Source organism: Globicephala melas, chromosome 1 (assembly GCF_963455315.2).
Source record: "Globicephala melas chromosome 1, mGloMel1.2, whole genome shotgun sequence".
NCBI classification, from domain to species: domain Eukaryota; kingdom Metazoa; phylum Chordata; class Mammalia; order Artiodactyla; family Delphinidae; genus Globicephala; species Globicephala melas.
Window position 1 is genome coordinate 80,312,679 of NC_083314.1, and position 24,529 is coordinate 80,337,207.

Below are 24,529 nucleotides of genomic sequence, written 5' to 3' on the forward strand. Positions count from 1 at the left end.
AAGCACTACATAACTTGTTTTGCTTGTGCTAACAGTCTAAGGCAGATATGTCAATAGGGTATTATCATTATGCAAGTAAATAAATATTGAGTATTTACAGAGAAAAGTATGCGGTTGGCCAAAAAGTTCGTTCGGGTTTTCCCCTAACATCTTACACTATGTTCACTGCAGGAGTGAAGGAGGGAGAGTGCTTAACTGGGTGGAGATTGGTCTGGAAGAAGTGTTAATTTTCCTCCGGTCAGTCCAGAATGATCGCGTAGAGTAACTAGAATTTCAGTCTTCTCAGTCTAAGTATTTTCATCCCTCTCACCTTTCTAGAACTACCCCGCCTCTTTCTGCTTCTTCCCAAAGGGCTGTGTCCAACTAACTACACCTCAAAGTCTCAAGAGTCCACCGAGTAGCCCTCCAGCTCCGGTTCAAGAACTCTCCAGAACAGGGGCTTTAGGTACACGGGCCAGGAAAACACGGGGTCACGCACGGGGCAAGCGCCAAACTGGCCGCAGCTAGGGGAGTGGCGCTAAGGGCGGGGCTGCTACGGGGTGGGGCGGGGCGGGGCTGGGCGGGAGGAGGCCCGGGGGCCGCTTGGGTGTCACCACCAACCCGCTCCGGCCGGAAACTGGCGCTTGTTTCCGGCCGGACGGCCGAAAACCACCGATCCTGAACCAGCAGCCGGAGTCGAGTGTGGAGCAGGCAAAAAGCCACTGGGGGAGGCCAGTCCAGATCAGTCCCGTCTGGCTCCAGCTCCTGATCCTGTGCGGAACAGCAGCCGCGGTCTCAGTCTCTGCCACCGCCTCCGCCTCCATCGTCGACGGGGGAGGGGCCGGCCGGACCCCGGGGTCACAGCAGAGGAATGAGGAGAGGCAGCCGGGCCCCGCGCTCCGCCCCGGCCTAGGGCCTTGCCCCGGGAGCCGCGAGGGTAACGGAGCCCCCGCCTTGTCACCCTCCCCCGTCTGCTCCCGCCCCTCCCGCCTCTTTAGACTCCCAAACTCTGACCCTCTGATCGCCACTGTTCCCCATCTCCTTTCTGATTATATTTCACCCTGAGCCATCTCCTCTCGGCACCCCCTCTCCGCCCTGACTGTTCCTTGCTTGGCCCCAACCTTTCCGCGGTTACTCCTCCCTTTCACCTGCGTCCCGCCTTCCCAGCCTCCCTTCCCCGTTCGTGGCCTCCCTTCGTCAACTGTGCTGGGCAGTTTGGACGGTCCTCCCTTGTCAGCTAGACTTTCGGGGAGAGATGGTGGAGTTTTAAGGTGGCTAGGAGTGCAGGGTACTACCCTCATTGTAGGATAAAGTTCATTTTAAAGTCTCAATATAAAAGTAAAATGAAAAGAAAACAAGCTGTTCTCCCCTATCGATAGCCAAACTGAGGTGCGTCCAGTAATGGAGGAAGGGAGCGAAAAAGAAGTGTGTGTGTGTGTGTGTGTGTGTGTGTGTGAGAGAGAGAGAGAGAGAGAGAGAGAGGTTGGTTCTAGGGCAGGCTTATGAACTTTAGAAAAAAGAAAAGTTGCTGTGAGCCGATGGAAACTTTAGAAGCTGATGATGAGTAAGCCGGGGGCTGCGTGATCTCACTCCTCTTCTCATAATTACTAGGTTAACGGTGTGGCTCCGGTCGGGATGGAACGGGATTTGTTTACTGGGCCGGCGTATTTTTAGCTTGTCGGCTCACAAGGACCAGCGCTCTGAGTCTCTCTCTCCGCCTCTCTCTTCCACTCCGTCTTTCCTTCTCTCTCTTCCTCTTTTTTTCCCACCCCTCCCCCCCACCCCCCCACGGTCTAGATAATCTCTCTGGAGCCCAGGTGGCTTCTCTGGGCACAATACAGATATAAAAATTAGGTTCAAAGAAATTTTCTGTAAGAGGTTCTCCCCAGCTTTTCAGGGAGTTTTCATGAATGCAAAGGCAAAAATTAGTTGACTTTTAGTACATATATGTATAAAATACTTTATAGAAAATCAGAAACAGGTAATGTTCAGTCTTTGGCTTCTCATACTGTATATTTAGATCTTAGAGGACGCTGGATCCCTTTGTCTTTCAACCTATTTCTAAAGTGGGAAAGGACAAAGTAGAGAGAAGAGGTAGTCGATAAGGCGGGTCCAAAAGGGTAGTTAGTCCTAAATCTTTTAAAAAACATTTTCTATACTGTATTACTTTAAAAAACAGAAACTTTCTTTCCTAATAAGTGAGATTGCATTCTTGATGGGATGGAGAAGACAGCAGGGGCTTATGCTGGGTGCCTAGGGAGAATCAGACTTGTAATTAAACATTTGCTGTGCATAATTTACAAATGAATACATTATGGGCAAACAATTATACTCTTTGTCCTCATTGTTTTTCCGAGCCTTTCTTTTAAAGGTTAGTAACCAACCTGCTGTGCTAGTCTATTGATATTTTGAAGGCTGGACAGAACTGTAAAATAAATGAAATTGATGTTGCTCATCTGGAAGCTGAATACCAGTCTGTTCTAATTTCCGCTAGCTACGCAGCATGCCTCAGAGCACCTCCCTGAGTTAGTGGCCAGTTACTATGTACTTAGAGATTACAAATGAATACACATATTAGCTCATGCTAGGAATAATTGAAATGATAAATACGCTGAAAAGATTTTCCAAAACTGAAATAGATTATTTTTCGATTTTTTCCATTTCGGATTATCAGCACCTTTCTATCGATAATCATCCATTAACATGAATAATTTAGAGTTGAACAGATATCCACTTTGGACAGTACGCATTCAAGCAGGAAGGAAAGATGGAAGGAAGATAGTTTCCAAACTATTACTATTTTTGTTGTTGTTGTTGCCTGCTTTGACTTATCCCTTTCATTTAATGCCAAAGACTCCTTTGTGAAGAAAAAAAGTAAACCTTTGCCAAAGAAAGGGCTGTCTACTGACTTGTATAAGGCAAGTTGACCAGTAATGAATGTTAATTACTAGTTGGACTTTGTGTAGTTATGTTACCAACAACGTGGAAATTTTCCTGAAGCTTTATTTCGTTAATCTCTTTCTTTTGGGACCCCTATTGAAAATGACTTAATTTGAAGGGTAATATCTAATTTTTAAAAATCACACATGCTGTTCCAGAGTCTGTTGACTATCAATAGTTGTTTTAATTTATGAGTTAGTTCGTGCCAATATTAGTGATGATATCTGGCAAATTCAATTCATATCTGTATTTAGCAACTTCCCCTAGTTGAACTACATATATTATTCCAGGGGTTAGGGGTGGGGATTGAAGGAGTGAATAAACTCTAGGAATAAGTGTAGCAGCCCAATAGCCCATCACTGTTTTCAGTTCTCAGAAGGCTTTGTTTGGAATTTTGAGATTCAATATATATGTAACTAAGTGAATTATGATGGAGTAACTCAGTATTAAAAATAAGTTTTCAGACTGTTACGGGGGAACTAAGTGCCACTTGTTAAAGTTTTAGAGTTCCTGAATGTCTCAAGCATGCTAAGTATGCTGGCAGAGGACTTTATAAGGGAGCACACGTTCTCCTTACGCCAGACATTCATCCCATCAAGGGAAAAATCCTGAAACAATGCTTTGAAGTGTGACTTCAGCAGTATCTTTCCTATGCAAACTTAGGAGCTGTGGAATGGCAGCCTGGAATCTTTTCAACAGCCCCTGATAAGTCAGACAATTAAAATCTGTGTAACTAGAATGCAGATGCAGGACAGTTTTATCATGAATGCCTGAAATTAGTTGATTTTTTAATATGATAGAAGAAGGAAGTTGATTTTTTTTTTTTAAGTAATAAATCCTTGCTGAATAATGACTGAACACTCCTGTGGATAAGGCAGTTTCCAAGTGTCAGTGACAGGCTTTGGGGAGATATAAAAGTTGTAAAAACAGGTGTTCTTGCCCTTGGGACAAGGGTGATGTTGGGGAAGGCAGTATGTAAATGAGAAAGCAGACTATTATAAGCTTTAACATTTAAGAAAAAACATATAAACAAAACCAAGTTTAATGTGCTACAAATGGAGTATGTAGAGATTAGGAAATTCGAAGTAACAAAGTATGAATGAAGTAAATTAGGGAAGATTTCTGAGTCAGTAAAATTTGAAGTGGACTTGGGAGGCTATGGATTACAGTCATAATGAGGCATGGGCTATGGAGTTAGACGATCTTGGTTCAACTTGTGGTTCTACTTTTTACTAATGTGACCTTGGGCAATTTACTTCTCCATCCTTATCTATATAATAGGTGTGAGCATTCCAATAAATAAAATAATTATTCTGTGTTAGGAGTAAAAGGAGATAAAAGATCTTCTGGGCAGAAAGTATAGAATGTACAGTGTGCAATGATGGTATGAATGACTAAGTTGTGTTTGTGGGGAGAATAAATGAGAATGACTGGAGAGAATGTGGGTTGGTCAAGTCATGGGTAGAGCAGGCGAGAGGGTGGAGGGGACTCAGAGGCCAGACTCTGTTGGGTGTTGATGAAAGGGTCAATAGAGTCATTGTAGGTCCTTGAACAAAGGATGGCTTTAATGAGAAGTATTGAGCCCTCTGATCCAAGAACTCAGGGACAAGGAGTCAGGCACCGGTAAATTGTGACTCTCCTACTTCTCTTCTGGACCATCCTGGCCTAAAGAGATCAGCCAGGAGACGTAAGATTCCTTGTAGAAATTTTTGTATTTACACACCTTACTCACTATGTTGAGCTCTGCTTGTGACTGTCTGATGTTGTACCAACCTGTGGGGAAGTCTCAAGGCTATGTCTGGATTCTCTTCAAGAGCTTATGGTAAGGGCAGTGTCATGTTTCCAGTGCATTGAACTTTCAGTTATCTCTGCTATTGTAGGGAGCACTAGTTTAGGTAATTCAGAACTTCAGAAAGAAATTTCTTGGTTTGAAAATGCATTATTTTAAAAACCAGACTTATTTTAGTGTTTTGGGGATCATACTGATGAAATGAATTGGCATTTCTAAGCCTGAATTACCTGATAGTGAGGAAAGTATACTGATGGTGAAGAAACGTCAGTCTTGGATTAAAGATTTTGCCTCAGAAATCCATAAAATGAAAAGTCCATATGAGGGTAATTAAGACTGGGCTATACTGAGTATGTTAATGAAGACCAATTTCTTTTCAAAATCTGTGTGTGTCCAATGTGGCCTCAGGCTGTCTGCCTTATTCCTAAGAGCTATTGGTAGAAGATGCCTATGTTGCAGCCTGAATAAGTCTTTACACACAATATCTGGAAGAGTCCTACTGCGTGATACTGCATTGTTGAAGATTAAGCTGGCTTTTTTTTGAAGGACTTGGGCTTTGTAGAGGCTCTTCAGATATTAGCTCCTTTGAAAATCTATTAGATTTTTCCTCCTGGAGTAAACTTGTTTGAAAATGTGGCCAATTTAAGAAAAAAAAGAAAAAGGAATGAGGAGAAGTCCACACTTAAGAAGTAAACAAAAAAATCACACAGCTGTTCTTCCATCCTTGTTCTTTCAGTTGACTTGCTTTCCTTCATCCTTGCCTACCCCCAGCCTTCTCATAATCATTACCAAACTATGTGCTTGTGATGTCATGGGCACAGGATTATTATTTACCACTTAAGTCAGGAGATTGAAGTATCTCTGAGCTAAAATTCAGAGGTGGAAAAATCAGTCATCTTAATTTATACAGTTTAGTTCAGGATTATTTTTAACTGTGTTTTTTAGGATTATCTCTTATACCTTATACTATAAGAAATAGTTTTTGATAGGAGAGACTACTAAGCTGTTATTTTTAGTGATCCTGCTGTGAATTTAGTTCTACTAAGTGGTATGGAGGATTAGGAAAAATGACAGTTTTGTGCCCTTGAAGAATTTACAGCCTAGTTGGGAGTAAGGGGAATAGGAAGGAATGAATACCTATTGAGCCTCTTTATGCCAGAGAAAAATTTAAAATGTGAAAGTGTATTATCATTTGCATAATACAGACCTCATACCATAGGTGTTTTGGGAGTAGAGTACTCAGGTAGTTATGAGTGATGTCACAGAGGAATTGTGACTTACTCCAGATCTTAAAAAAAATTGTATTAGGTACAAGAAATGAAAATGAAGCAAATAACAAAAAAATCATTTAAATTTGGAGCTGAGAGGGATCAAGCAGAAGCCTGGGCACAGGAATGTACTTGGAATGTTCTTGGGGCAGTGATGAGACTGACCTGAGTCGCAGTGAATAGTAGTAAAACACAGGTGGTTAGGATGGTCTGGAGCTATGTTTATAGAGGGTCTTAAAAGTCAGGCTTATAAGTTTAGATCTTGAACAATGGAAAATAGCTAACCACTGAGAATTTTTTATTAGGATTGTAATATGATGATATTGGGAAATAGATTGGCTTGGAGGGAAGGGAGATTAGCAGCTGGGATGTGTGAGGTGATGAGGCCTGAGCTAGAGTTGTGGAGGGTGGGTTAAGGAGGGGAAAGAGTGACAAAGAGATTGTGAAGGAAAAAATTGAAATCAGTGCGGGCTGGATGTGGAAGATGATGGAGAGTGTTCAATCAAACATAATGATAGCATTTTAAGCCTGGGTTTCTGAGATACTGACTGGGGTAAAGAAGTTAGGGAGGTTTCCTCATTTCTTAAGGAAATATGATGAGTTCAGTTTGAGATGTTTTGGATTTAAAGTGGCAATGAAACATCCGAATGAAAGGTGTTCCAGTTGTTAGAGAAGAGCCTACAGCTGGTGGAGCGGTGAGGGTTAATAATGCTTGAAAGTGTTGTTTTGCAGTTCATCAGCATAGATGTGGTAGCTGTAGCCAAGAAGATGAATAAACTCTCTGAAGACTAGAGTTTAGGGAAAGAGCAGAAGGCCAAAGATAGTGGTACTGATAAATACTACTATTCTCCACTCTTCAGGCCATCTTAATTGAGTTTTTCTGTCTCCTTTCATGTTTTCTGTTCCTCTGCTCCCCACTCCATCAAATACCCATTGAATGTCTCTTGTAAGCACTGTCTTAGGCACTAAGGAAGCAGATGAGTCAGACAAGATCTCAATGTCCAAGGGGGTTATGGGTCTAGTGGGAGGAGAGAGATGTGTCAGTATATAGATGGAATGAAGTGTGATAGGTATTGTGTTAGAGGTATGTAGGGGGCAGAGTGGGGGCCTAAAGGTCAGTTCTGCCTTGGACATTCAGAGGTTGGAAAGTGCCTCCCAGAGGAGATGATATTTGAGCTGAGTCTTGAAAGATGAGTTAAGGATATACCCTACAGATGAGAGAGAGAAGTACACTCCAGGCTGAGAAAACAGCATGAACAAAAGCTTAAAGGAACGAAACAGTCAGGCTTCTTCAGGTAACTTTTAAGTAATTATTATGGCTGGAGGACAGGGTTGGAGGGCGGGGAAGAGGCTGGAGAAGTAGGTAAGGCCGATCATGGACAGCTTTATCTTGTGCTACACTAAATGATAAGCCATTTAAGGGTTTTTAAGCATTGGGTGATAAAGTAATTTTCATGTTCTAGAAAGATTATTTTGTTAGTGGTATATAGAGGGTGGATTGGAGAGGAACAAAGCAAAAGACTTTTAAAATAACTTTATTATGTTTAACAGTAATACGTTTGTTGTTGAGTGATCATGTTTGTGGAATCATGGAATCAGAGAACTAGAGGGACTGTTAGGCTTCTTAGTCTCCCTCATTGATTTTCAAACGGAATACCTGAGATTTACTTAGGATCACAGAAGTAGTGAAGTGATAGCTTGGTCTGGAATTCAGTCTTCAGTGGCTGTAATGAGGTAGGTGATTAATAAATGTTAGCTCACCTCTCTCATTCCCTCACAAGTCCCATTGCAGTGTTTGTTCCATTCTGCCACACTGCATTGAGCTAGAAGACAGAAGGACTTCTGTCGTTTCACTCCATTGTCCTTTTTACTAGTCCAAAGTGAACAGTGGTATTTTCCCAGGTCTGACTGAGGAAGATCTGTTCTGAGAGTACCATGGAGAATAGGGACTTTGACCTGGGGCAGTTGGATGCCCTGGAGTGGAGTGAATAGGATGTTAGGATTCTTCAGCGGTAGTGCTTCAAATGTAGAAGAATGTCAGGGTATTTGTGTTATTGTGTGTGTAGATGTATTTATCTCTCCTGCTAAGTTGCCTTCAAGTTTTCTTTTAAACTTAATTTTAAATTGTACTAATGAAACTTTTATAAAAGAAATAAGCTATGATAAATTGGGCACCGAAAAAAGTATATCTAAAAAACAAGATTTGTCATTATACTTGGATTCTAAATCTTTCTTCCCCATGTTTTTAATTTCATTGGATTTTTGTGAAGGTAAATAAATTATTTGGGTTTAAAGCGTGAAGTAAGAGTTTGGATTTTGCGTTTTAGTCTTTTTTGCTGGAGAAAAACAGAACAGGATAGAGGACATCTTAGAGGTCCTTAGATTCCCCTGGGGAAAGTTGGGACATGAGAGGATGTAGAAGGATGGATGCCTTCCACTGGTAAGTCTTCATCGAAACTTAACTGAATTATGATTTCTCTACTCCTTTCTCTGGGCTCTGTCAACATCTCCAGAGAAGGGCCTTGGATTGGATACTGTCCACTTTAGCAGAGCTGCCAATTCTTAATTCTTTCTCAAGTGGGCAAGGGTACATTTTGTTTTTGTTTATGAGTGTTTGGGGGAGGGGTGGGGAGAGAGGCGGCATGGAATAGCTACTCACAGTGAGTCTTTATCTGAATTCCTGTGTAACTGGAAGTTTCCTTGGCTTTGTTTTGTGGCAGATGACTTGGTTACAGGGCATTTAAGCTACGTGGGAAGGTGGTTCTCTCTGCCTTCAGTTATCTGACCTAGGATGGCAATAAAAACTTCCTTTCTGTCCATATATGTCAGCCTCCACCTCACTCTGTTCTAAGTGCCTTTTGTGCACACTAGGTGGGGGATCTGAAGGACGCTCTTCAGTCTAAAACTGAGCTTATCAACTGTTCCCTTAAAGTTTAGGGGAACCAACCTGCTCCTGATTATTTTTGTGTTAATGACCCCCCTATTCTTCCAGTTACCCGCCCCTTTCTTAATTAAAAAATTTTGAATGCTAAGATATTTTAAATATTTAGAAAAGTTCAGGGGAAAAAACCCTAACACAATTTTGAGCCCACAACCCAAATTTAATGGATATTAACATTTTGTCATATTTGTTTTAGATCTCTCACTCTCTGTTAGGTATTAGATATAGCCAAAGTCCTACTCTGCATCCTTATCCCCTTCTTCTTTCTTGGGAAATGAATCCTGTTCTGAATTGTTATGTATCATTCCGTTTCATGTTTTATACTTTTTAAAAAAATGTGTAATACAGACACAAACAACATATAGTTTTATTTTGAAATCATAAATAGAGTCATACTGCATGTATATTTTTGCAACCTTTTCTCTCAACATTGTTTTTCACATTTGTGTACATGTAGATCTAGTTCATTTAATCACCTTAATCTTGAAGCCTTTTTCCTCTACTGTCCTCCCCACTTGCCTCATGAAATAATCCTACCCATCAGAGTCCCAGTTTAAACCCTGTCTTCCATGAAAACTTTCCTGTTTTTTTTCTCCTGCAGGCTGCGATCTTTCCTACTTCTGAATCCGCCTATCATTTTATTGGTACTGATCTGGTGGTGGTTGTATATTCTTGTATTTTAGTTTATTTGTGCCCTTAGCATGGCTCTTCTACTATACTGTGAGCTCCTTGAAAGCAGATAAGTAGTTTATTTTATCTTTGTATCCCTCAGGGGCTTGCCACAGTAACATAAACATAGTAGGCATTTAGTCGCTATTAGTGACTAAATGGTTAACTAATGAATAAAAAAATAAAGACAGTCCTTTGAGTTGGTGAACTGTTTAATTATGAGTGATATAGTGGCCCTAATGAAAAATAAAGCTTATAAAGAAACATTCAGCACTGAAAATTATATAGAAATGCACATAAAAGTTGAGAGCAGTCAAGACTAACTTCCTGTAGGAGATGAGAGCAAACATTCCCTGAAAAATGAAATAGGAATTGATTGGTGATATCATCCCAATGAGGAAACTCCTGGGAATTGATCCTGATGGTATTTGAGGCAATGTGCTCCTGTGGCCAGACACATTTCACTAGCTATCAAATTCTGCTATTGTCATCAAGGTCTTGACACCTTCACTGGAGATTTATATTGGCATTGGGAAAAAGCAGCCTATCTGTTCACTTAATGAATACTGCTGAGAAACAGGAATTCTTAGGCCTCTAAAAAAGAAAGCCTAAATAATGTACACATTTGTACATATATATGTACTTATACTTTTAACAGCACCTTTTTTATTGATGCGACCAGATTGTATCTCAGCAAAATATTTTTAAGCTTTTAATTGTGGAATGTGTAGTACCAGTATAACATTGTTAGGCCTCACGGAAGCCCTTCCCTCCCCCCACCAGGAAGAAATTAAATGTTAAGTTTAACTATAATGAAATTGCAATTTTAGAGGTAAAGTAAGTAAAGTATCACCAATGGTTATTGCTTAAACTTATGTTTATGTTGTTATGTTAAATGGTTATTATGTTTAATGGTTATTATGTTAAATGGTTATTGCTTAAGCTTATATTTAATGGTTATTGCTTAAACTTAAACTGTAGTTAAACTTAACATGTCACGTCTTGATTTCCTATGGGAGTTCTGAAGAACATTATTATGGACCTTTCTGAGGGCTAATTCCAAATCTATTTATAATTCTAAAATGCACTTCTGAACTTTAATTTACAACCGATTATCTTTTGTAGTTATCTTTAGCTCAAATTTTTGATAAAATGTTCTTATTTCTCAGCACACATTTAGTATATTTGGGAAGGTTGTAGGGGAATGTGTGAAGGTTATAGGCCAGAGTACCTGGAGGATAAGGCTGAGATGAAAACTTACGCTGTCAGTAGCTACATATAATTGATTGAATTGGCTTTAATGAGCTTGCAGTTCCTTTGAGTAGATGACCACCCCACTATCCTTTCCTGCCACCCCCATGTCTCTTCTCTAGTCTTGATAAGAGAGATCTGGTGGTGGGAAGAGAAAATTGCTTGTGACCCTTGATTTTATTGATATTTGGAGACTTAACAGGGAAGAGGGTAAGAACCCTGGCTCCTGGCACCAGATTCTTACCCATGGTTCCCCAAACAGTTCTTAGGGTAAGAGCGAGGAGGAATGCGGAAATCAGGAGAAAGAGCAAAGAAACAGAGTAGAGAGCGAGAGTTAGCAGAGGAGCAGAAATGGGAAAAAGGGATATGTATAAAAATTTAAAGAGGTTCTGTTTCCTCTCATCGTTCAAAACCGCTTAGAATTCTTTATAAACCTTGTACCTAAACTATATCAAAGTTGTATCCAGGCCACATACCTACTTGGAAAACATCATATATAGACGTCAGCTTTGAAAGTATCAGCTTTGTGTTCTAAAATAATTCTTTGAAAAGTTAGGTCATTTTAAATGAGTTGGTCTGCTAGTGCCTTTTGAATCATTAATAACTGACTTCAAAGGAAAAGAAAAGAATTCCTCTGAGGCTTTAGAATGAGTAAGTCTTGATATTTACATGAAGATAGTCCCAAGTGAGGAATGAAGGCAAGACAATGGGAAAATATAATGCTACTAACAAAAATATTTTGGATAGCATGCTCTCATTTAAAAACTTTAAGGCTCTAATGAGTTCCTTTGTGAGTGTTTGCTTTCATCTTCTTTGAACTAGGAGCTCACCTGGCTGAGTGTTTGGACTCTTCATTTTCTGAAATTTTCCATCAGTACTAAGGACAAGATTATCTGATATGAAGAATACTTGGTCCCTGTTTACTGTCCAGGGATAGAGACTTAACACACTCCTCAGAATTCTGCAAATAGAATTTGAGGGTTAGACTTAAGATTGGCTGCATCCTAGTTTCTTTGGATGCCTAAAATAAATTCCTAGCTATTTGACACAAGGTGACCTCTCATTTTAATATTAAGTTCCTTCTCTCTCACATCATCTTTGTAATTTTTGGTAATATACTAGTTCATTATGGAAAGTAAGATTGAAAAAAATCATCTACGCAGATTTCCCTTGATGTTTGCTGTCTGGCTGAGACTATAAATTCCTTTCTACTGAACACCTGCTGTGTACTGGAATTTGGACAAGATGCTCTGAGGAGATGCCAAGGAAGTGTTACCCAATAAATAAACTAAACAAGTAGTAGGAGACTTGGCCCCTTGGGAATATATATTCTGGGTTAAAATAGGACATAGTGTTATATATTTACACACACATATTTAGAAAAAAAGAAATACAGGCTATGTAGTATTATGTATAATCTCACGTAGCATTTTAGAATGGAAAGGAAATTTACATGTTGTCATCATTGTCTGGGTGAGGAACATGAGGCCCAGAATATTTCAATGACTTGTTCAAGGTAGTTACCCTCAACAACAAACATTTTGTTAGATATCTGCCCTCTGAAAAGTTAGGCCTCAGGTATAGAAAGAGTTAAAGTTATCAAGAACTTAGTAAGTTATGAAGACTGAATGTTTGCATAAAAAGATAAATAGTAATACAAAGTCATGGGCATTACGTGTCAAGTGAGGGATACAGTTATATAGAGTTATACAGAAGTTTAGAGGGAGTGGGTAGGGAAAATTTTTACCCTTAGGATAATCTAGGCCTTAGAGAAGAGAGAAGACTGGGTAATTATAGAGGGGAAACATTCAAAGTATGAGAACTTTGAGCTGAGCCCATCTTGCTTGGGAGGCAGAACAAGTAGACATAGTGTTTCACCTAGGAGAGCAATGAGATTAATAAAGTTGGAGAGTTAGGTAAATTGGAGAGGGCCTTAAATCTGAGGCCAAGGAGTTTGGTTTATCCTTACAGTGAAAAATTCCTGAGCAGGGAATTGTATATATAAATTAGTATTTTAGGAAAATTGATTCAGCCGTGTGGTGTGAAATGGAGGAAGAGAGAGCAGTTAGAGGACTGTTACAAAAGAGTCTCTACAGGGGTGATGGGAATGGAGAAAGGGGAGAGACTCATGTGATTTGAAGAAAACTAAATAGAATTTGGTAACTGCTTTTATGAAAAAGGATAGATAAGAACAATGCTCATGTTTTTATTTATTCTGGGTTATAGCAGTAGGGGAGCTGGATTTGGTTGGTTTCTGATCTACTCTCCAAAGGGATACCCTGGTGGAAGCAAGCACTGAGTCTAGCCCAACACTCAGATAATACTGAATACAAAGAGTTTAAGTGGCTGGTGTGCATGCCTCGTAAGTAGTGGAACTTGGTGTAGAGCCCATTCTTTTGACTGTTGTTCAGTGCTCTTTCTATTATATCATACGGCTTACGAGGAGGTGGGTCAGGTGGTTAAAAACACAGAGCAAATGCCTGGAAGTGAAATGGGAAGTTGAAGACCACATTATGATGAGGTTTAACCACAAGCTGTTTCAGTTCTGCATAGATCTTCCTTATATTTAGACGCTAAATGTGTATACTTCTGTCAGGCTCGTAATGTAACAGTGATCTAGGTTTCTTAGAGCCATCTTCTTCTGAGTTTCACTTCTTCACAGTCAAGGAAAAAGATTCTTTCAGATTTTGGATTTAATTGCATATATTCTCTGACCCCAATTTTCAAGATAAAATAGTCCTTCTCCCTGCATGTAGTTAGGTTGCTTTGGTTACAAACTATAGGTGAAGTAGCCTCAAAGGCCACATTAGTCTTTTTGGAGGAGGAGAGTTTTGGACCCAAATCTTTCAAGCTTATTTACCCTGTCAGCAGTTATGAACAGTTTCCTTACACAGATCTTATTACCTAAAAAGGGCAGTAAATACTGTGAATCAATAGGGTATTTTTGCTAATGGTGTGTTTTTAGAGAATTGAATGGCTTTCTGAAGAATCCTTTATGTTTTGTTTTTAAATATGTAGTCAGGTATATTTAAGATGTGACTCCTATTTTTTTTTTTTTTTTTGCGGTACGCAGGCCTCTCACTGTTGTGGCCTGTCCTGTTGCGGAGCACAGGCTCCGGACGGACAGGCTCAGTGGCCATGGCTCACGGGCCCAGCCGCTCCGCAGCATGTGGGATCTTCCCGGACTGGGGCATGAACCTGTGTCTCCTGCATCGGCAGGCGGACTCTCAATCACTGCGCCACCAGGGAAGCCCGTGGCTCCTTCTTACTCCCTTTTTTTTCCTTTCCTTTCCTTTCCTTTTCTTTTCCTTTCTACCAGGCTTTTATCTATCTGGTAACAGATACCTGCAGATGCAAAATAGCATTTTCTGGATCAGCTAACACTATGTATCTACTATAAGGGTCTGGCACTGTTATGTAATTTCATCAGCCAAGATTAAATATTCCTGGATTTTATGTTAGCTCCCTTGTAGTCAACATATTCCAATGTTTGGCTTCTACAATTCTTATCCCATTTTAATCCTTGCCATGACTCTTCTTTTATAACTTGTGACCTGCCTGGGGAATAAAGGGAAGAAAACTTTGCTATTTAATAGTGAAGACCCTACCCTCAGCTATACCAAGTGTTTTATATAATCATCTCATTTAATACTGATAACAATTCCGTAAGTTAGGTAGATATTCTTATACCTGCTTGCAGGTAATTCATCCAAAGTATTTATTACTATGTTAATAAAATATTAATTCACCAGAATATTTAGGCGCTGTTTAAGGTGCTGAGGGATATCACAGTGAATATCAGATGAGGTTCCTGCTAAGGCACAGAGAAGTTAAATAACTTGCCCAAAGTCGCATAGCAAGAAAGTGGCAGAGGTAGGATTTAGGTATAGAACTGATGGATTCCAAAGGGAATGTCTGCAACAATTATTATCAATACAATATGCTACTGTTTACATGTACTACATGTTCTCTGTAATTGCACAAATCAAGCTATAAAAATAGGTGGGTTCCCCCAGTATTTCTTTTTAAAAAGGCTCTTGATGAATCTGAGAAATAAATCTGCCTTGGTGCTGGCAAGCACACCTGCACAGTAATGCTTTTCCTCTTTTCCCCTCCCCTCTACCCACTCTCTCTGAACCCACTCATACCTGGGCATGAACTGGACAGTGAGACCTGCTTTGGCATTTGGATGTGTTTGTGCTTTGAGCACTGGGAGAGTTTTATTTGTTTCCTTGACTTCCTTGCCCGCTTGCAAGTTCTTTCTTGTAGCACAATGATGAGTAATGTGTTGTTAACCTCGTGATGTGGTCATGCCAGTTGGAATATTTTTTTCTTTTTCCCTTGGTTCTTTCTGATGAGTATGTGACTCTTGGGTCACACTTGCTTTCCACAGTTCATTCAAATAGAGAAGACTTTCTGTATTCAGAGGACTAGAAAATAGTCTCGAGGTTGAGAAGACTGTTAATATTCAATGTCTTCTGCCCAGCTGAAATCCAGTTTTGTTAGCATTTTAGGTTTATTCTTTAGCAAGTGTGATCCAAGAGAATACTTGTTAGATTATGGCCATTATCACCATGTGCCATATCTGGAATGAGTGGTATTCTGGAGTTAGGAGCTTAAAAACAGGCACAGGGAGTTTTTTCATGAGCATTACCTAGCAGAAAGCATTAAAAGATGGTTAAGTCTGTGAGAGTGATGAGCTAAATTCCAGTAGTTGAATTCTAGGGATTAATAAGGTGGGATCAAGGTTGTAAGTGTCAAAACTATTTAGTATTGGGGATCCAGTCAATTTAGTATTTGGATTCCAGGAATATCTGGGCATGGCTCATGAGGTTAATGAGATGATTTATGTGGGTGTGTCTAGCCTAGTGCTTGATACTTGATTTGGTGCACAGTAAACGTTAGTTAAATCTTAAAAAGATACTTGAATGCTGAGTATTATCACTTTGTCTTCCTAGGGCAGCTTCCTCATCATTAACTGTTCCTTCTTTAGAAGAGTATTTGTTGAGCCTTTACCTGTGGGTAAAGCATTTGGGAAAGGGGTTGGGGTAACAAAGATTTATAATATCAGATTCTTGCTGAGACTTAACATTTATAAATTGAATCAGTTAGGCCTGGCATATAAGGGGGTATTTGTGATTTTGCTTTGCTAGAGTCAACCCTTTGCTTTTTTCATAGAAATAACTTCTTGACCCGTTGGTAGAATTAAAAATGCTTGCTTTTCAATTCAGTTAAACTGGGTTTGATTTTTGATATTTGAGACAGTTGCCTATGATATTTCCTTTTATCCCCTCTCCATTTTTTTTAGTAAATAAGATAATATATTTGAAAGTGTTTTGTGAACCACAGAGCTAGTGGTTGCTATCACCACCACCATCATTACTAATAATAACATTAAAAATATTAATGGAATGGGATTCATTTTTACAGGGGTTGGTTTCCTGGATTAATTTCAAGGAGAAGAACTCAGAGGACAATGGGATATTTGCCAGATGACTTGTGTACTAATTGATACCTTTTGTAGTTTTTCTGGAAGGGAGAAGGAAAAGCAGATACCTGACACCCTGAAAACTTGGCCTGGTGCTATGTCTTCATGAAGGGTTACCTATACTATACCTGGTGCTCTGTGGTGGCAAGAAAATTTAACAGGATTTATCATCTGTTTGACCTTAGAGGCTTATAGTACATTTTACTGGAAGCATCTGTCTACATAGGAAACAACTCATCCCAGTTTATTGGTAAGATCAACCACATTCCTATATTATGGATCTTATAATAAATAACAAAATTATGTTGGTCCAGGATAGTATCTGCCTGGCCTCCCAGTGTAGGAAGATTGAGGAAACAGTGCCTTTGACCAAAATATTTGGTTAGGTGTTATCATTAAAAGCCTTTACAGTCAACTTCTGATGATTGGTGTTCTTAGAGAAGAACATGTGATTTTTATAATCCAAAAGAGCAACTTGTTCAGCAAATTTTGAAAAAACCTCTTACTTTAAAAAATTTCCTTGTCATCCTTTTCTGTCTCTAGGCCTGGCACTCAGTAAATCTTTGTTGAATAAAGGAAGTTAGCTGATACTGATCTTAAGGTTTTCTCTGGAACCAGCCCATTAGATGAACTTCTAGAAAGCAGGGATAATGCCTTATTAGTTGATGCATGATGTGTCCCCTCCGCTTAGCAGACTGCCTGGCACTGAGGGGGTCCTTAATAAGTGCTTATTGAATGATTGAGTCAGGAGGTTAAAGTTTTCATAAGGGGAGAGTTGTGTGACCTCGGTGCTGCTGTGCCGATGGTGGCCCTTCCTAAGAGGAAGAAGAAATGTAGCTTTTCTGCAAATAAACATGAATAAATGTGAATGCGAGGAAAGTGATTGCTTTGATGCTTCCAGGCATTTTACATTTTTGGACAAGGAGAAGTAATGTGTTAAAGGTTGGTGCTTTATCTCTTGGTTTTTATGTTTTATTCTGTTCAAAGTTTAGTTATTGCTGTGATTTCTTAACGTATGAGAAGTGTATTATAGCTTCAAACTATCAGTAGAAAAGAAAAAATCTCTCCCTATGTCATACATAATTTTATAATTTTATAAAACTTAAATTTTACAGAACTTCAGACCTTAGGGATATAAGGCTAAAAGAATACAGTATTTTCAAATCCAATTTATATTTTTAGTGGTGACGATCAGAACAAAAATGATGATTTGAGCATGTTTTCATGATTTTCTTTATAGATGATTTCCCTTCTCCAATATGGTTTGCTTAAGTGATTAAATTTCCCAGGTACACATTTTTTTCTTTGATATACATCTGTAGAAGTAAGAGATTTATCTGGGTGGCAGGAGGAAAAGACATTTTCATATATCAATCCACAGTGCAGATTACATGGAGAATTGAAAGTTATCAATATATATGAAGTCAAGTGAAGATTTCTGGAATGGGAGTTAACAGATTTATGTTCTATACACAGTTATCTCGCTAGTTAGCTGTGCGGCTTTGGGCAAGTCACTTAATCTCACTCACCTGGTTCTCAGTGTTCTTATCTGTAACTTGAGGGTATGGAATGAAATGATCTCTGATATCCTAGTTCTAAAGTCCATAATTCTAGAGTGCCAAACAAGGAAAATAGACTGACTTTCTGTACCTTACCACCAGCCTTGTTCCAAATAAGACCTGAATGTGAAATGTTAATTATGTAAATATATTAGAAGTGTATAACTAGGTAGACTAGACTTGTCAGATTGTATTATATGCTTGTAACTAATTTTATGTGCATAAATATGAGGCTTGCTTGCTTTTTTTAAAAAATAAATTTGTTTGTTTGTTTATTTATTTATTTTTGGCTGCATTGGGTCTCTGTTGCTGTGCGTAGGCTTTCTCTAGTTGTGCCGAGCGGGGGCTACTCTTCGTTGCCTTGCGCGGACTTATCGCTGCTGTGGCTTCTCTTGTTGTGGAGCATGAGCTCTAGTCACGTGGGCTTCAGTAGTTGTGGCGCATGGGCTTAGTTGCCCTGTGGCATGTAGGTTCTTCCTGGATCAGGGATCGAACCCGTGTCCCCTTCATTGGCAGATGGATTCTTAACCACTGTGCCACCAGAGGCTTGCTTGCTTTTAAAAGAGAAATTATTATCACAAAAGGTACAACCTATACAAATGAATGAGACCCAAATAATGCTCAGGATACCCTGGGTTGGAGTTTCTGCTTCTTAACTCTAACCTGGAAATAGAAATAGGTGTGTGTTGGCAGGATTGCTGGGGGATGGGGAGGGTGGTGGTGGCTAGAAGACAGTGTGGGTGAATGTGGATAGTAGTTATAAAAGCAAAGTATTAAAGAGTTCTTCAGCTTGTGGACTTTGCATGGCTAGACTGATTTCATTTTGCTATAAATCCCTGGAGAACTGATATGAACCCTGTATTCAAATTCAGAATATGTAGGTCCAAGCTCCTTGCTATCTGGGTATCACTCAAGCTTTGTAAGCTTCTCTCTGTGTATGTGTTTTCCATCAGAAAAGAGGGGATTAAAAATCTCAAAGGGTATATAATTTTTAAAATTGTTATTAAATGAGGCCATATTTGTGAAAGTACTTTAAAAACAAAAAATTACAGCGAAAGAGAAGCTATTCTTAGTGAACAGACAGCTGTACAAATGTATTTGTTCATATAGACCTTTATTTTACATGTCTATGGGGTGAATGGTGACATTTGAAACCCGTAAATATTCACCAGCCTATTTTAGGTATAGATGAGCTCTTAGTTAACCACACACATGGACTACCATGAATAATTTAGAACCACAAATATTTGTTGGGCATCTACTATGTGCCAAGCAGTTTGTTAGGCCTGTTTAGAATTTTTAAAAGTATAAAAGAGAGGTGCCAAGCTCAAGGATCTTAATTCTACCTAGAATGTATCTTGTCCTCCAGCCTTACACATCCTAAAGACTAAGTTTGAGAAACTTCCCTAACCCATCAAGGTAAACTAGTTGCTCCTAATACCTCTTCCTACCCCACTGGGCACTAAAAGCATGTTTAGATTTCTCACACCAGACTGGAGTGCCTTGAAGGTAGGACTCTGGCTTCTCTTCTTCATTTGTATCCCCAGGCTGTGGTGGACCCGGCTTGGTAAATTTTGAATGAATGACTGTTAGTCAAATTGGCGAGGTAAATTTCCGGAAGGCCAACTAATATGATAAGGCAATATATGATAACAGCAAGTGCCACTGAATTTTTCACATATTGTACCTGTAGGAGTTCAAATGAGGATTAGATATAGCCAGGAAAGATGGAACAGTGGAACTTGCAGGTGGAGAATTTTAAAAAAAAAAAATAGTAATAAAAAGTGTCTTTCTTTGAACTGAATTATATCATTTTATAAAACGCAGATTTCATTTTCTAATTGAGGCTTTTATAAAAATTAGTAGTTGTATGCTGAAGGAAATTAATTTATCAGAAGGAATTTACAAAGTGAATTAATTTCCTGTGGATAACTAATCTCAGATAGGATAGTAATTGGAATTTTTTTCCCTTCTGCTATTTCTTCCCTTGAATGGAAGTTCTGTAATTGACAGTGAAATGAGCAGTAGTTAGGAATCAAGAAGGGGAGAGAAGGTTGTCAGCTACTGAATATTTGAGGGTTGATTCTAGAGAAATAGTGTGTTTTGCTATTAGACTAGCCTCTGTTGATTTGTAGTATTTATTTTTCTCTCATGTCGAAAGTTCAGGGCTTCCCTGGTGGCGCAGTGGTTGAGAGTCCGCCTGCCGATGCAGGGGACACGGGTTCGTGCCCCGGTCCGGGAAGTTCCCACATGCCGCGGAGCGGCTAGGCCCATGAGCATGGCACTGAGCCTGCGTGTCCGGAGCCTGTGCTCCGTAAGGGGAGAGGCCACAACAGTGAGAGGCCCGCATACTGCAAAAAAAAAAAAAAAGTTCAGTAATGAGAATATTTTTTTAAATAAATTTATGTATTTATATATTTTTTATTTTTGGCTGCATTGGGTCTTCATTGCTGTGCGGGCTTTCTCTAGTTGTGGCAAGCAGGGGCTACTCTTTGTTGTGGTGCACGGGCTTTACTTTGTGGTGGCTTCTCTTGTTGAGGAGCACGGGCTCTAGGTGCACAGGCTTCAGTAGTTGTGGCATGTGGGCTCAGTAGTTGTGGCATGTGGGCTCTAGAGCACAGGCTCAGTAGTTATGGCACACCAGCTTAGTTGCTCTGCAGCATGTGGGATCTTCCTGGACCAGGCTTGAACCCATGTCCCCTGCACTGGCAGGAGGATTCTTAACCACTGTGCCACCAGGTAAGTCCTATTTTTAAGGGCTCAGTAGAACTTCTGTTTTTACAGGCTATTCTTTTTTTTTTTTTTTTTTTTTGTGGTACGCGGGCCTCTCACTGCTGTGGCCTCTCTGGTTGCGGAGCACAGGCTCCGGACGCGCAGGTTCAGCGGCCATGGCTCATGGGGCCCAGCTGCTCCGCGGCATGTGGGATCTTCCTGGACCGGGGCAGGAACCCGTGTCCCCTGCATCAGCAGGCGGACTCTCAACCACTGCGCCACCAGGGAAGCCCTACAGGCTATTCTTTTAAAAGTTGAACTTACTGAGAATCAAACCTTGGGCTATCCTTGACCTTAGCTGAAAGGAAAAAGAAAAAATTCATTGTGTGTGGCAAATAGACATACTGGTCTGGATCTAAAAAAAAATAAACATTAACATGGTTTCTGTTTCTATTCAAGTTACTCTTGTGCCAATATTACAATAATAGACTTTCTCTGTGACTGTCTCTGCCCTTATTTTTCCAAAGGTCACTTCCATTGTACAAGCCTTCCAAATTATTAAATTTCCCAAATAACTGTAATCCAGGGAGCCTTTTATCAGTAGCACTGAAAAGACAAATACCAGCTCATAAGGAGTTCTCTGTGAACTTCTGTCTCATTTGTATATTAACATTTGGCTATTTATGGGATTTGTCTCTTAGAAATTTATTTTGCTGTTTGTAGCCCAATAAAAACTAGAAACTTTTGAAAAGAAATAGTTAAATCTTGTTCTGACTCATACACATACCAGTTGTAGTGATAAAGTCCAGGGGCCAATTCTTGAGTCCTTACTGGTGTGTATACACAATAACATTGTTTTGGGAGTGGTAAATTATATGATCGGGTTAAGTTTTTTTCTCTTGAGTTTGTTTTTGGGGGAGAAAATAGACATTCCCCAAGTATACACTGTAGTGGAGGTAGAAAACATCTCAGAATTGTGCAGGGTGAATAGGATTATTCCTTCCAATAATCCAAAAATAGACATTGTGCATGAGATTAGGTGAATATTATAGAGTCTTTGAATCTGGAATGAGGAGAGTAGTAAGGTGGGGAGATAGGGCTGGTAGATTAAGGCATTAGAATTTCGGTCAATATGTGTGAAATTGCTGTTCCTGGAGATTTGGGGATGAAGGAGCTATTTAGCTATGTCTGTACCTCTAGGAGAGGACAGACATTTTTCTTTTGCTCTTTTTTTTGAGGGACCATCCAGTAGAAGATGCAACTAAGGGAGTTCCCTTTACGACGTTTTCTTGAGGACTTGAGGAGTTGAAAGACACTGGAATGGGAGTGATAGAGCATGTACAATGTGTATGTGTTAAGACTGTGCCTTGGAAACAGTTGTAGGACTGGAGGGTTTGTTTGGAGAAGTAGGGGGAGCTTCTGAAGGAGAGATACAGAGGCTGTGTTGGGCACACAGTGGAGTGAGGCAGAGCGCGTGGGAGGGAATTAGGCAAGAAAGCAAATGACATTTTTTGAGGACTTACTGTGTGCTAGGCACTGCCCTAAAGGCTTTTCATATCTTAAGTTATTTAATCCTAACAAGAGGTCTGAAGTGTAGGTATTTCCCCCAATTTAACATGAAGGAACAGAGGCACAAAACAGTCATATTACTTACCCATGATTGCACCACCGTTAGTAGTAGATCAGGGATTTGAACCTAGATCTGTCTGAATCCAGAGCCTATTCTCTCTCTCCAGGTGGAGTTGAAAGGAGTTGAAGCAGTGAGGGTGGACTTTCACATGGTGGACTGCCTGTGTTTCCTCAGTCCTCCTCCCTGGACTAAGTGTGATTTAGTGCAAGTGTTTGGTCTTGGGAGTCAGATTGGCTGGACTCATAAAGATTCTGGTTCTACCACTTTTTAAAACTGTATAACCTTGGGTAGATTATCTAACCTTTGTGAGCTTTAACATCTCCATCTATAATATGGAGTTAACAATACAGACAAACCTCTAAGAGTTGTTTGGAAGTTTAAATGAAAACAGTGTCTAAAACTGTAACACATATTACTTCTTTTCCTTCTTTTCTTCCATTTAGACCCATCTTATTATCTCTGGGTTATAACATTTAGTGATATATAGGTCCCTTTAGTATGGAACTCGGTCAATTCTTTTTTTTCTAAGAAGGTTATATTCTGTTTCTTTCACTTGGAAGGATGTATATTAACTAAAAACAATCTGCCAAGACAGTCTTTCATCTCTCCCGCCCACCTAGTCAAGAATTGTGTGAAAGTCTAAGGGTTTCTGTCCCTCCTCTTTCTCCCTGTCTGGATTCCTTGGGACTGACATCATAGACGTGGAGGAGTTGCTGACCTTTGAAAATTCTTGACAGTCTTGAATGTTGTGGTTTTCCAGTGAGTTTGGGGAGGAGTTGGAGAGTACTCAGACACAGCTGTAATGCATCACTGGGACCAGGAGAGTGGGTATAGTGTGAGAATGTGGACACTTTGCGGAATGTTGTAGATGGGAGAATGTAGGGTCAGTAGTTTCTCACGCATTTTAACATAGCTGTATTATCTACAGTCGGTATTTAATTTTAAGTCACTTTTCTCTGTTACTAAGTAGTTGGGCACTCAGATCATGCAGACTGGTTTTAATATTAGTCTGAGCTAAATGTTTAGGGAGAGAAATCTGTTGCAAATAAGATCATATTACAATCTTAAGCAAATGTATTTGAGATGAGCAGCGTTTACAACACTATAAACACTTTGAGATGACTTGCCTGTTTACAACACCGATTATCTGATTATCGACAATACTGTTTTGTGTGTGTGTGTGTAGTGGGATACTGTACAAGTAGAATTCAGTTCATCTGAACAAAAACTGAGTACCTCCCAGGTGCTTGGATGCTAGGAATACAGGATGAACAAGACAAGATTCCTGCCCTCAAATTGCTCATGGTTTAGTGGGGAGAGAGACATGTAAATAAACACAAATACTGTGCAGTGTGATAAAGAATATGATAGAGGTAGAGTACAAGATGTAACACCAAGGAGGAAGCAGGCACTTTAACTTGAGAAGCCAGGGAAGGTGTTGCAGATGAGGTAGTACTTAAGTTAGCCTTAAAGAAGAGATAAGAATTCACCTGCTAGGCCAGGAGTTGTTCCAGGCAGAGGGAACAACATTCACAAAGGAACTGAAATGTGAATCACGTAGTATATGCTTGGGGAACTACCAGTACAAGGAGGGGAATGATGGGAGGTAGATAAGGCTGGAGGGTTAGGTAGAGCTAGATCATGAAGGGCCTTGTTTGTCATGTATAGGAATTTGGATATTAAGCTTTAGTCACTGAGGATCCAATAAAGAATTCAGAGCAGTGGGATATAATACTATCATATTTGTATTTTAGATTGATCAGCCTCTACAAGCAACCATTGTGAAAAGTGGCTGGAGAGAGGAAGAGGGAGAAATTAGGAAGCTACTTACTGGGGTCCAGGTTATGAACATCTGAAGGTGTTGGATGGATTTGAGAATTTTTTAAGGTTAAAATTAGTAAACCATAGTAAAGGACTATTTGTGAGCGAGGATAAGGCACAAGAGAAATCCAGGGTGGTTCCCAGGCTTGTGACCTGAGTGATAGGAGGGATGGTGGTACCACTTGCTAGAATAGGCAATACCAGAAGAAGAATAGCTTGAAAGGGTGGGGGACAGAGATAGAGAATGGGCTCATTTTTTTAATGTGCTGAGCTTGAAGTGCCTGTGGGATTCCTGGGTGAGTTGAAAGAGTTGGGGACTGTGAATGCATTTTTTTAAATGAATGAATGAATGAATGAATTTTTGGCTGCGTTGAGTCTTCCTTGCTGCGCACGGCCTTTCTCTAGTTGTGTTGAGTGGGGGCTACTCTTCGTTGCGGTGTGTGGGCTTCTCATTGTGGTGGCTTCTCTTGTTGTGGAGCGTG

The 24,529-nt window shown here is 39.9% G+C and overlaps 1 protein-coding gene across 4 annotated transcripts in view; it reads left to right on the forward strand.

Moving 5' to 3' along the window:
- Positions 1-647: 647 nt before the first annotated feature.
- Positions 648-24,529, forward strand: part of OTUD7B (OTU deubiquitinase 7B) — a 56,230-nt gene continuing 32,348 nt past the window's right edge. Inside the window, exons 1-2 of one of the 4 annotated variants that reach the window (XM_030846375.2) lie at positions 791-916; positions 16,362-16,575. Coding sequence is in view for 1 of the 4 variants with exons in the window: in XM_060300002.1 (XP_060155985.1) it covers positions 4,714-4,741 (28 nt within the window). In the remaining 3 variants the exon portion in view is untranslated. Of the gene's footprint in view, positions 917-4,539; positions 4,742-16,361; positions 16,576-24,529 lie in introns of those variants that run through there. The other 3 variants (XM_060300007.2, XM_030846377.2, XM_060300002.1) reach the window with 3 other exon arrangements.